The sequence below is a fragment of the Acromyrmex echinatior genome, chromosome 13, assembly GCF_024713525.1.
Source record: "Acromyrmex echinatior isolate Ae372 chromosome 13, ASM2471352v2, whole genome shotgun sequence".
In the NCBI taxonomy this organism is placed as follows: Eukaryota; Metazoa; Arthropoda; class Insecta; order Hymenoptera; family Formicidae; genus Acromyrmex; species Acromyrmex echinatior.
Window position 1 is genome coordinate 3,226,194 of NC_141864.1, and position 13,544 is coordinate 3,239,737.

The 13,544-nt window shown below is 30.8% G+C and overlaps 2 protein-coding genes across 7 annotated transcripts in view; one reads left to right on the forward strand and one right to left on the reverse strand.

Annotated features, from left to right (window-relative positions):
• The window catches only part of LOC105151437 (uncharacterized), a 12,233-nt gene extending 4,694 nt beyond the window's left edge, over positions 1-7,539 (reverse strand). Inside the window, exons 1-12 of one of the 3 annotated variants that reach the window (XM_087412266.1) lie at positions 7,267-7,539; positions 4,605-4,835; positions 4,358-4,519; positions 3,968-4,150; positions 3,397-3,725; positions 3,058-3,299; positions 2,737-2,917; positions 2,400-2,637; positions 2,162-2,302; positions 1,633-1,749; positions 956-1,108; positions 698-878 (exon numbers count right to left, since the gene is read on the reverse strand). In XM_087412266.1, the coding sequence (XP_087268392.1) occupies positions 698-878; positions 956-1,108; positions 1,633-1,749; positions 2,162-2,302; positions 2,400-2,637; positions 2,737-2,917; positions 3,058-3,299; positions 3,397-3,725; positions 3,968-4,150; positions 4,358-4,519; positions 4,605-4,823 (2,146 nt within the window). In that variant the 5' untranslated portion in view covers positions 4,824-4,835; positions 7,267-7,539. The other 2 variants (XM_011065134.2, XM_011065135.2) reach the window with 2 other exon arrangements.
• Positions 7,540-9,663: 2,124 nt separating this feature from the next.
• Positions 9,664-13,482, forward strand: LOC105151438 (glycerol kinase 3). 4 transcript variants are annotated; one of them, XM_011065137.2, is made up of 10 exons: positions 9,669-9,888; positions 10,806-11,064; positions 11,146-11,363; positions 11,447-11,659; positions 11,819-11,929; positions 12,025-12,284; positions 12,495-12,700; positions 12,793-12,930; positions 13,022-13,099; positions 13,182-13,482. In XM_011065137.2, the coding sequence occupies exons 1-10, from the start codon at positions 9,808-9,810 to the stop codon at positions 13,274-13,276; spliced, it is 1,659 nt and encodes a 552-aa protein (XP_011063439.1). In that variant the 5' UTR covers positions 9,669-9,807; the 3' UTR covers positions 13,277-13,482. The 4 variants fall into 4 exon arrangements, with proteins under 4 accessions (XP_087268591.1, XP_087268590.1, XP_011063439.1 ...); XM_011065139.2 differs by having other exon boundaries at positions 9,672-10,055; XM_087412465.1 differs by lacking the exons at positions 13,022-13,099; positions 13,182-13,482 and having other exon boundaries at positions 9,664-9,888; positions 12,495-12,696; positions 12,793-12,879.
• The last annotated feature ends 62 nt before the right edge of the window (positions 13,483-13,544 follow it).

Here is a 13,544-nt window from a genome sequence, read left to right on the forward strand (position 1 = left end):
TTCGATGTTTTTCTGTACTGCTTAGGGCTACCGCAAACAAAATTTCGTAACAATAACCATAAGACGCCAATGAGCCAATCAGGATATTACTTTAGATCTACGTAATCTAATAGAAATAGAAATAGCAATAAACTTACCGGTTGAAATTCATTTTGTGGATCTCGTTCTAAATTTATTATTTCTATTATTAGATTATGTAGAATCTATCTAATAATATCCTGATTGATTCATTGATTTAAGTTTACGTTTTATGGTTATCATTACGGAATTTTGTCTACGATAATCATTATTATCAACACGAGTTTTGCTGCTTTTCTGCTTTCTATTTTTCTGTCAAGATATGAATGCACTCTTACGCACATTTTTGCTATATTGCTGTATTCACTGTTTCATGTATGCGCTAAAAACTCGGCCTATTTAACAATACTCATGGGCTTTTTACAATAAACTATTATCTAAGCTTAAGTCTTAAGCCTTAAGAAATTGACCAAAGTCAAATGTGGAAAGAATAGACTATAATTGATTAATTTCTTATGGCTTAAGATTTAAAGCCTAAGTAACAATTTATTGTAGAAAACTCATCAGTCTTATGTCCTGATTTTAGATTTTGTGTTGTCTATACTTATTTTCTGTACCTAGTAAATTATATAACGTATTGATTAATTAATTCAAGTATTTTGTACTAAGCTTAACCAACTTCTGCCTTCTCCATCTACAGAAGTCGGAAATCTAATCTGCACTAATCGCACATTCTTGTCTTCTTCTTGCGAAGCTGATGGTACAACTATTGTCTCATTCTCATTATAAGTATATACCGTTTCTACTTCAGTTTCAACTTTACAGTCGTCTGCAGTAACTTCACTCTCCACAAAATTTATCTATGAAACAAAACAATGTTTAATACAATAAAATAATAAATTTTGTAGCAAATTTTTAAAAAATTCTATTATTTTACCTGATCTTCAACAAGATGATTTACTTCATCAGTTACGGTTTCTTCTGCCGGTATATTTAATACAACATCCTCTTCATTATATATTTGATCTTCCCCTTCTTGTATAATTACGTGATCTTTTAGTTCAGTTACATATAATCCAGTTTCGCCAAGCTAAATAAGCAACAATGAATATAATAAAATTTTATATGTTACGATATATATATATATATATAAAACCAAATATATATAAAAAACTACCAAATTATATACATATAATTATAAAATATAAGTGTATATATATGTTCGGGATCCATAAAGAGTACCCGAAACTAAAGTCGCAATGATCATAAATATAAAAATTATTTAAAAACGACATAAATGTGATGCTCCTTCATGATCGGGAACCTAAAATTTACGGATATCCAAACATTACAAACATTCGAGTCTATTACATCCCGACCCCTAAAAAATTTCTCGATCCGAATCTGAAACTCGAGTAATTTCGGGAACCCGCACACTACTCTAGTAGTTTTGTATTTATATATATTTGTGTACATTTTTTATTTGTGAATGCATAAAAGCATGTAAAAAGTTATTAATCTATACATAGGTACATACTATATATATATATATATATATATATATATGTATATATATATATATATATATTTATTCTGTATATATAACAAAATTACCTCTTCGTTCTCAACTTTTTCCATTAATAATTCGTTATTATTGGGAATAGTTATTACTTGCTCTTCTTCCGTTGTCAGTCGTGGTTGGTTCACTACTATGGTATCATTTAAATGACCCTATAAATAATGAATAATATTTTATAGATCAAATGTATTATAGTATATTAGAATAATCTATAAAGTCTACTTTAGATGATCTATAATTCACGATCAAATTCGGAACAGAATTTTATTTATAATATTATGTGTTGTGTAACATAAAAAATATTTAAAGAAGTAAAATATACACATATAGAAAATATACATATGTTAGTGATACATATTTTCTATATTGAGTATTTTATGTCTTCAAATGTTTTCTGTTAACTCGCAAAATTATAAATAGAAGTATGCCAAATTTAGTCGTGAATTATAAATTGTCTATAAAGTGGATTTTATACTATTATGTTTTATATCATTATGAATATATCAAAAATAAGAAGACAAAAAAGAATTTGCTAATAAATTAAAATGTTTTCTCATATATTACCTGAACTTGCATGTGTGCGTAAAGTAATGGTTTTCTCATGAAGCCCATGCCACACACCAAACATTCATATGGCTTCTTATCGCTATGTATAAATCTGTGAGCGTTTCTGTTATCTCTGCTATTAAATGCTTTGCCGCAAACCTAAAAGGTAGCAAATTTATGAATACAGAAACATAAAAATAAAAAAGTAAAAAACATTTCTAAAAAACTATTCTAACAATAATTTTAAAGATCATACCTCACAAAGATATGGTTTTTCGCCTGTATGTATACGTGTATGCTTCTTAAAGTGCTCAGGGTAGACAAATGTAGCTGCACATATGTCACACTTATACGGTCTTTCACCGGTGTGTGCCGCTTTTATGTGGTAATCCAATAATCTTTTTCTTTTAAAACCTTTTCCACATTCATCACACTTATAACGTTTATCGTTATAATGCGTCGCTCGCTTGTGGGATTGCAGATTTGATCTTTGACTACAAATAATAGTAGCAATATTAATCGCTTGTTACAATTAATTTAAGCATAGAAAATTGTGTAACCCTTTAATTTTTATTACTCACCTAAATACTCACCTAAATGTAGCTCCACAAAACTCGCACTGATAAGGTTTCTCACCTGTGTGAGTTCTCTCGTGATCACGAATTTCCGCTTTACGCGCAAATGATTTACCACATATACTACAGTCATAAGGTTTAAATCCGGTATGTACTATATTATGTACCTCTAAATTATGTGCAGAAGTAAAAGCCTTACCTTTAATTTTAAAAAAGATGATTGTTAAAAAACAAATAAGAAAATACTAATAAAAAAGGGATAATTAATCCCTATGAAATTAATACAAAGAATAAAATAAAATTAACTTTATTAATTATATGAAATATTATAAATCTTACCACACTGATGACATATAAATTCCTTTGTGCCATTATGCGTTCGTTCATGCTGATTCAAATTTTGCTGGCTCAAAAATGTTTTATTGCATTGAGTACATTCGAATGGACGAGGTCGTACTTCGTGCGTTTTTACGTGCGCTTTGTACGTATACTTGGATGCGAAGTCCTTGCCACAGGTATCACATATGTATGGACGAACACCAGTGTGTGTGTTTATATGTTCCTCTAATAAATTTTTGGAACTAAAGCAAAAAAAAAGAAAAAATATATATATTAATTATTTGCTCTTTTTTCATATTATTTATATTTTATTATTTATTAGATTTCATAATACTATACTTGTATCTCTTTCCACATGTTTCACAAGGCCATGATTTTACTTGCGGATAATGTATTCTTTTATGAATACGGAATAATCGCAAATTACTAAATATTCTATTACATATTTCGCATTGAAAGTCCCCTTCCTCTTTTGCGACGTGATCATCGAGATGTGTGGAAAGTTCATTTCTCTTTCTGAAATCCTGCCCACATACATCACAAATATACAAGCGTAAGTCATGTACGTCTTTCATGTGAGTTATAATAAGTTTAGCATCTGCCGTGAATTTTTCTTCATCGTTTGGACATACCAAACAGGTGTATGAAGATTCATTTCTAAATACAATCTAAAAAAAGATGTCATTAATTCATATATTATATATATATACATATATATATATATATATACATATATATATATATATATAAATTTATATATAATTTATAGCCCGTTATTATTCAGATCGCATTTACAAAGATATTAACGTGCTAACATGCTATAATTTATGTTATACATAGAATTTTAGAGATAAAAGCGCGTTCTGAATACAAGTCTATATTGTTAGAATATTAATTTTTTCATACGTACATCTTCTTGAGGTTGTTCTACTTTAATTTTACTCTTCTTTGATTTCTTTGTATCATTCGAATTACTTGTTTCATCTTCTTCTTCAACTTCTGTGAAGTAATGTAAAGAATTATCTTGTTCTATAAACAATTCTTGTTCTTTTTTTTCTTGCGTAATCTCTTCTGTTATATTTTCCTGCACTTCCTACGAATATTATATAGTTATACTATTAAACTGTGGATCACTTTATGAAATGCCGATTAGTTCATTGAAATTGGCCAATCGCATTTATCATCTCGTTTTATGGCAAATGCGATTGGTCAATTCCAATAGACTAATCAACTGAGCTTAAGCTAATCGGCGTTTCGTGATGTATCATGATAATTAATCGAGTTTTATATAGCATTTTACCTTTGTTAAAATATTTTGACTTTCTGTATTGTCTGTATAATCATGATCGTTATATTCTTCATTTTGAAATATATCACACAACTTATGAACTTCAATTGTCTTTTTATAGCTGTTACATAATTCTGTTTTGAGTTTTGTTACTTTATTTTTAAGTTCATCTGCCTAAAATGGTAAAAAAATGTATTTTTTTATCAATTTTATAAATTTTTATCAAAAAAAAAACTACAAAAACTATAATTGTTTTTACCTCACTGAACTGCTTAAAACATTTTTTGCAAATGATAGGAGAATGCACAGAGTCATGACTAATATCAATGCTTAAAACAGCTGATATAACATCCACAAGTGGTTTCTTAGATATGGTATAAGACTCATCAAAGATGTGTATACTGTTTCTAGCAGATAGCCCAACTTTAGTGTTACACACCAAACAACACTGCATAGAATCTTTATCGAAGTCAGCCATTATGTTTCACTACTGCAAATGAGATATTTTATTGTTAATGGTACTAGATATATAACTTAGAAATATTATTTTCCTTCTTTAGTAATAAAACTTTTTTTTCTTTAAGTTTATCAATCTAATTTCTGAGAGATTCATACATAAATCTGTTCATTACGTCTCATTAAGCAAAATATTAGCATCTACTGGTAAATTCAAACTAATATTCATATAAATTGTTTTAATTTTAATAAGCTCACAGTAAGTTTTAATAAGCTCACAATAAGTTGTACATTAATAAGCTCGTGTTCTTCTGATATAATTTAATAATCATGAGAATCTAATTTGTTAAATGGAAAAATTGCTAAATAAATTATTTAAAATTAAATAACAAACTTTACTGTTTTGTCAGTCAATCTACCAACAGATTGTTATTATATTTCTATTGGTCTATTATATGTCTATCTAAAGACACTTTGCAAAATTTGTTTTGAACAGATTTGATCAAGATTATAATAATATAGTAATATAACACATTGTTTATAGTAATATAATACATTGTTTTTCAGAATATCTTGAATCATTATCGAGATTTGACAAGAAAATTATCTTTAAAAGATTATTATCAATTATTTGACAGCCATAATTGTCACTTCATTGTTTCATATATATATATATATATATATATATATATATATATATATATATATATTAGGTATTGGAATTAATTCGTAGCGTTTTACAAGTGATGGGAAGTACTTTCATTAATGTATTTTTTAATGCTCATGTGAAATAAATAACATTCTTTCATTAAAAACGCTACGAATTAATTCCAACACCTAATATATATATATATATTATATAAATATATATACATACATATACATATATATGCATATAAGTACAATAATAGTTAAAAAAGACAAAAATAATATATATAATATATAATAAGTCTTAATATTAAACAATAACAAAATGAATTAAAAAATAACATGTAAGAGTCACTCATAGAATGTGTACAAAAAATAAATAAGAAGTTTGATGTATTAAATATATTTGCATAATATTTAATGAAATATATAATTGAAGCCTTGTCATATTGAACTTATTTCAATCAAGGTTGTGAATCTCTTTGATTATGTTCTATTGCATAGAGAATTTTTATACAGGGTGCTCAATAAAGACTGTAACAATGCTTAAAGGTAGATTCCTGAGAACATTTTGAGATGAAAATTCTAATACCACAACATCGAGGTTCTAATAGTTTTTGAGTTATAAGCACTTAAAGTTTTTGAATCATACTGTCTAAAGTTCGTGTGTTCAGATTAGTTCAGATGTGAGATGCGATACCAACGGAAAATCTAACCGCACGAACTTTAGGGTATAATTCAAAAACTATTATGCTCTAGACATTTTGATATTAAATTTTCGTCTCAAAAATCTATGTATATATGAGATTAAATAAACTTTTACATTAAGAACATTCGGTGTATATATTCTTTTATTAATTAATATTAATTTAGTTCAGAGAATAGAGTTCACTTTTATAATTTTGAATTTATTTTTTGCGCAACAAGTTCTGCGAGTGATGCTTTTTTCCAACTCATTTGTTCCTAGACAACAATGTTCAAGGCGGTATTCATAGTCAGATCTTATATTCAAGATCATCTTAAGAAGTCACGAACTAATCAGAGGGCCGTATTTACATCTTAAGACATTACTTAAGACAGTCTTGAAATAAGAACGGACTATGAATACCGCCTCAAAAATTGAAACACAAGACATCTTTGGTGTCTAAAAGATGTCTTAAAGACTTAATTTTAGACTGTGTTATCTAGGTTACTATACAATAATGATATATTCGCCAACCGTTTAATGCGAGAAGTATATATAAGCGAATCAATGACACCAAAGCATTTGGAAGCATCGAAACTCTGAACGTTAAGACGTTCATTCTTGTCGATGCATTGCGTTTAAGATGTCAACGTGTACAGTTTACTGTCATCCGCGGTTTCATTGTCTGTAAAAACGTTGAATCTCCGTGCGAACAATCTCGTGTTGCGCGAGAATCGAATTTTCAGTTTTAACGAGAGCCACGCTAGCCTTGCACATTGCCAGAAGATGCGAGCGTGAACGCGTGACTCGTCGACAAGCACGAGGTTGCAACACGCACTCGACGCGGAATACAGCCGTCCGTTTCTTCTGCCATGTCCGCGTCGAACACGAGACGCTGTCACAGACGAGAATCATAGAGTGGCAATGAGAGAACCGCAGGTATATCGCCGAAAAATGATACGCCGTTGAAAGAAATGCCTCCGATCACGCACATGATTCTACGTGAGCGTAAGCACGTGCGCCGTGATTCACAGTAATCACAGCTGAGAGAAGGCGACGGCACGCGTAGCAATCGTAAATGGTGATCGGGCGCGACAACGATAATAAGACGCAAAAAGTTGTCAGCACTGACTTGAAATTTTCATTCCCTGATGTGAACAATTGGCAGCGAGAGAGAGTTGAACAGCAACCGAGCGGTGTTTGGTGACGACATTCACATTCGCACGAAAGGTCGTATCAGGCCGGGTATCCGTCGCGACGCCAAGAAATCTTGAAAATGGCGACGTATTCGTTGTCCGCGCGTTTTTACTTATCCGGCGGCCTTCAAGAAAGGATCTGGAACATTACGCGTCGGAAACGGAGCGCCTCACGCGCCATCTGCAATAATGACGCGCTGCCATGTTAAGTTCGTTGCATGGGAACGACGAGCAATCCATTCGGTTGAAACGAATAATCTACTTTTTTTTCTGCTGAGAATAGTTGTTTTCCATTTGCACACAAGTGAAATTGAGTTTGAAGTGAGCTGAGATTAATTGAAGTGAGCTGAGAACTCAGATTAATGACGTCGTTATTTGCTTAGTTTGATAAAAAGTTATCACATGACAACACAGGTTCGAACCTGATTTTTAAAGAGAGTTTACGAGACTCATTAAAGCATACAGTCTCGATCTTGTGCAGATTATAGGCAAAAATTCAATTAAATCTCACTTGTCAGAATATATAAGGAACGCAGATTCAACTGAGATTTATCTGAGAATCGGTGTAAATGGAAAACAACTAATGATGATCCTTTTTTTCACATAATAGACAACAGCTACAATGGATGCATCAGTACATTTTTGTTCAAACTAGTCATTTCAGCGACAAAAGGATCACGTGTTCCAAATTAGCGCTTGATATTCATCAATTTTGACCACGTAAACCTTGTTATCACTGTAACTAGTATGATCGGCTTGTAAAAGCCAGAGAGAAAAAATATGACGTCCAAAATTTATAAGCAAAATGCTGCCACACATTCATAATCAGATATCATATTTAAGACCGTCTTAAGTACAGTTTTGAGGTGCCAATCAGAGAACCATATTAATATTTTAAAACATTACTTAAGATGATCTTGAAATAAAAACCGATTATGAATACCAATCTATATGGAGCATATTAATATATTAATAATAACAAATTTAGTACTTGATTTTTCAAGAAAATAAAAATTATTTAATAAGATATTAACAATGAAATATTAATAATGAAAGATACGTTCTCAGCACGTTTAAGATATAGATCAGTATTCATAGTAGCGCAATTAATTAGCGCTATTCCGCACTTTCCTATTACACAAGTTTTGTGTGCTATGTTCACATGATGCGTCAAAGATGTATCCAGCATGAATATAATTTAAAAACTATTAACTTCATGTTAATAATTTGGTTATTCAAATGAAATTTAATTTTACAAATTGTAAAAATAATTATCACTGTTGTAGTATTAAGGTTTTACAATTAATATTTACAATCTCATAACAATTTTTTGAACTACTTTAACGCATTTACTATCATTTTTACGCATTGTGTGAACATAGCACACAAAACTGGCGTGACGGAAAAGTGCGGAAAAAAGCACACTAAAATTGCATGAATCGCATGTAAAGCCGGTTCTACATTAGTTGCAGGCCGATCGCAAGTTTGTTATGACAGCCAATATGAAATGTTGATTTCAAAATGCAAGCTTCAGATTGGCTGTCAACAAACTTGTGATCGGCTGTAGAACCGGCTTAATGTATTATTGTTTTTTTATCTTGATATCTATATTTATGCACTCAGATTTTGTCATTTTGCTTCATTCGTCTCGACATTACGCAATTCCATCATATTAATCAGAATCAAATTATTTTAACCTCTCTAAAATACGATGGTTTATTACAAGACAATGACGCATTCGCTATTCCGTAACATCAAATGCGGAATAGCGCTGAGTGATTATTTCAATGACACATTCTCTATTCGCAGTAATTTCATCCTTGTGTGGTTCATTTGACATTACAAATACTACGTCGTGATCAGGCCATATTGATTCCACATACTCTATGGAGACAGGAGTCCAACAGAGAATGCATTCGGGAAGACACTATCAGTACTATTTGTGTCACTCTATCTTCATTATTTATTAGACGTAAAACAAAGATAGGTGACACAAATAGCGCTGATAGCGCGATTCTCGAATGCAGCCAGAAAAAGAAGACGCTACGAATGCTTCGAAACTTTTGATTGACCAATCGGAAGAAAGAATTTTATTAACTGACTAACTAAAATATTTCAAAGCATTCGTAGTATCAAGTGGACCGTAGCTTTAATCGGGTTTAATAACATCCGTAGTTATGAAATTGGCCAATCATAGCTTCCTGAAAGAAGGGAACGACTGTGATTGGCCAGTTTTGACTGTACAAGGGAATACTCGACTGTAATTGATTGATTCTTACATTCTGATCCGGATTAAACCCTCGGTGAAAACTAGGCCTGTGTCTCTTGTTGGAAACTTCCCATATTATCCCTTCCACCATGGCTCACTGTCACTGAGCGTTTAGTGAGCACGTGTAAATAGTAAAGTCGTAAGTTGCATGTGGTTGCATGACGATCGCGGTTGTGTCGAGGTGACCACGTTCGCTTAAGACGCTCAAATGAACAAAAATGATTCATTGAGTAGATATGGGCCTCTTGTCGGTGCGATCGACGAGGGAACGAGTAGTGCAAGATTTTTGGTTCGACCAATTTTTTGTTATTCATTATGTCAATGATCATATTGTGAGATGACGCGTTGTTGCGAGATTGCGGTTACTATAGTCGAGGAATCTTGAAAATGCAGCATACTTATATGTATACGATGCTGTGGTTAAATCAGAAGATCGATTCTGTGTTTTCAAACAAGGTGAAAATTACAAGCGAGCAAATTTACCAATGAGCAAGTTGATCAATGAAATTATTAGTATTCTAATAAATTCGCTCACTTTTGTAATTTTCATCTCGTTTCAAAATACAGAATCGATCCCCAGTTTTCTTCTAGATGTTAAAATAAATGTTAAAATAAATTGTCGTAGTTTGACTTGAAAGATACATTAAAAGTAATATGTAGTTGTGACAATTTGTAATGACATGAGTGATGATATGAAGAGATTGTAATAAGGCTATGTCTCTTATCATTCGTTTCTTATATCCGTTAATAATCATTAATGATTGTTGTTAGAGTAATTATAACATAACATTTTAAAGTACTTATACAGGATGCAATTAAATGATATGGCTGAATTTTAAAATCCACATTCCTCATACTTATGAAAACATATGATTATGGATCTAGAAACGCTTCATTTCCTTGTTAGAACTCTTTCTAATCTGTCTACATTGTATAAATGCATAAGTTAATTATTTTTGTTTAGAATGTTTGGAAAATACAGTTTTAATGAGTTAGTAGTTTTTCTTTTGTCAAATTTGTTTAATAAAAAGTATATTGGCATAATTAGTGTTTCTGAAATAATACAAAAAAATGTTTCTAGATTTATGTTCATATTTTTTTCTCTAAGGAAACTTTAGGTTTTTTCCTTAAAGTTTGATTTTATCTTTTAATTATCCTGTATAAGTTTCTTCTTTATCACAATAATTCTTTGTTACAATAATATAGGTTTTTGCAGCTAATACAGCAGAAGTATTAACATATCATCAAGTATCGATATCACAGATATGCCCAAAAGAGGGATGGGTTGAACAAAATGCTTTAGAGATATTAGAAGCAGTTAGGGAATGCCTGAAGCAAACTGTATTTAACTTAAGGCAGCTGACAATAGATCCAGCTGATATAGTTGCAATTGGTATAACAAATCAAAGGGAAACTACAGTTGTATGGGATTCTATAACAGGAGAACCACTTTACAATGCTATAGGTAAAATTGTTATTATAAATGTTATATTTTTCATAAATTGTAATAATTTACACAATTTATCATTTTGATAATATATTGCAGTATGGATGGATATGAGAACAACATCAATTATAGATGATATATTGAAGGGTGTACGCAATAAAAATAAGAATTACTTGAAACCGCTTTGCGGATTACCAATTAGTCCATATTTTAGTGCATTGAAATTGAAATGGTTGTTAGAGAATGTACCTCGAGTTCAAGAAGCCTTAGCTGCCAAACGCCTCATGTTTGGTACCATCGATTCCTGGCTAATTTGGGTTTGTTTGCACAGAGCAAGCGTAATATAGATAAATTTTTGTACTGATTCAGATTAATATACCTTTTATAATTTTATAATTAGAATCTAACAGGTGGTGCCAATGGTGGTGTTCATAGTACAGATGTGACGAATGCTTCGAGAACAATGTTAATGAATATTGTGACTTTGAAGTGGGATCCTACTCTATTATCATTTTTTAAAATACCTCCTGAAATTTTACCTGAAATACGGAGCTCTTCTGAGATTTATGGTTATATACAAGACGAGTTGCTGCAGGGTGTTCCTATATCAGGAGTATGCGATTCATACTATTTTATTAAATATAACAGAGTATTGAGATATATAGTATTATTGTATATCAGAATGTAAAAAAATTTATATAACTTTATATTGAGATATTAATTGTAAGTTAAAATAAATTTGACTCAAATACATAAAAATTATTCGTTGCAGTGCTTAGGTGATCAACAATCAGCTTTAGTAGGTCAGATGTGTCTACAGCAAGGGCAGGCAAAAAATACTTATGGCACTGGTTGCTTTCTTCTTTACAACACTGGCACAGCTGTAAGAGAAATTTTATTGTATTGTCACAACATGTTATAGTTCAGATAAGATATAAAATTCAAACAAATACAATTTTGTATTTTCAAATGTTATAGATTGTGGATTCGGCCCATGGTTTATTGACGACAGTCGCTTATCAATTAGGAGCGGACGCTTCTCCGGTGTATGCTCTTGAAGGTTCTGTAGCTATCGCAGGTGCCGTTATAAAGTGGTTGAAAGATAATCTTGGAATATTAACTGATATAAAAGACTGTGAAACTATTGTCGAACAAGTGCCCGTAGGGTCCAATCATATTGTTTTCGTACCAGCATTTTCTGGATTATATGCTCCATATTGGAGGAAAGATGCACGAAGGTAGTTAATTTTATCAATATAATAGAAATTGAATTACTTTACAATAAATATCTAAGTATAACAAAATCTAGATATAACAAAAAAAGTTAAGAATAAAAACTGCCATGATGTAAAATAGTTATTAGATGTCATGTACATATAATATATTAATAAGAACTAACATATCCTTTTTTTTACTTTGTAAGTATCAATATGAATTAATTGTTTTAGTGTCATATGTGGTATTAGCGAAGATACAACCAGTGCACATATTGTAAAGGCAGCTCTGCAAGCGGTGTGTTTTCAGACGAGAGACATTTTGGAAGCTATGAAAAAGGATACTGGTTTAGTGTTGACAAAGTTGTTAGTTGACGGTGCAATGACGAATAACAACTTGTTAATGCAAATGCAAGCTGACATTTGTGGAATTCCAGTGGGTAGGAAAAACATTTCTTCAAATATATACATACTATTGGATTAAAAGTTAATAATGGATTATATAAATGAATACATGTTTTTTATACGAAAGTTAGACCATTAATGTGTGAAACTACTGCACTTGGAGTCGCAATTGCTGCGGGTAGCGCAGAAGGAATACGAAAATGGGATGTGAAAATTGATGCTGCTATTCCCAGTGACATCTTCTTACCATTAATAACTGAGAATGGTGATCATCTCGCAATAATCATCTTTTATTACAAATATAAAAATTTTTGACACTATACGAAGAGATTAATTGACTAATATATTAATTTTAGAACGCGACATTTTATATTCTCAGTGGAAAATAGGTATTAATAAAAGCTTAGGTTGGGAGTCACTCCCAGAAACAAATGGTAAGCCGTTAACAATAAATATTAGTAATGAAATTGATATACTAATAAACATTAATTGTAGATATTTCTATTGATATTACAGATGATACAGAGGATATACATAAAGTTACTGCGCCAGGTGTATTTATAATTAGTACCATAATATTGCTTATGGTTGCTAAATATAGATCTACTTAATAAGTTTGTGTATGCAGTACTGTGTACTGTATATTGTATTTAAGCAGGATCTGCTTATTAATACAATTAAAAATAATACAACTGAAATTAATTCATCTGCTCACCATAAGTATGTTGCGTTGTTTTTAATGTTTATTATTTATATACTATAGTAATATTTATGAATTGAAAAAGAATTGAGAATAAAAAGTGCCATAGTATCGTAATTAACAGATTGTCATATACATATAGTATATTAATAAGAATGGAATTTGTAAATTACTATTCC

Bases quoted from the DNA above. Each gene is read 5' to 3' on its own strand.
- LOC105151438 (XM_011065137.2), top strand. From the start codon at position 9,808: ATGAACAAAAATGATTCATTGAGTAGATATGGGCCTCTTGTCGGTGCG. The intron at 11,364-11,446 runs GTTTGTTTGCAC...TTTTATAATTAG, and splicing joins TCGATTCCTGGCTAATTTGG to AATCTAACAGGTGGTGCCAA. The intron at 12,285-12,494 runs GTAGTTAATTTT...TAATTGTTTTAG, and splicing joins TGGAGGAAAGATGCACGAAG to TGTCATATGTGGTATTAGCG.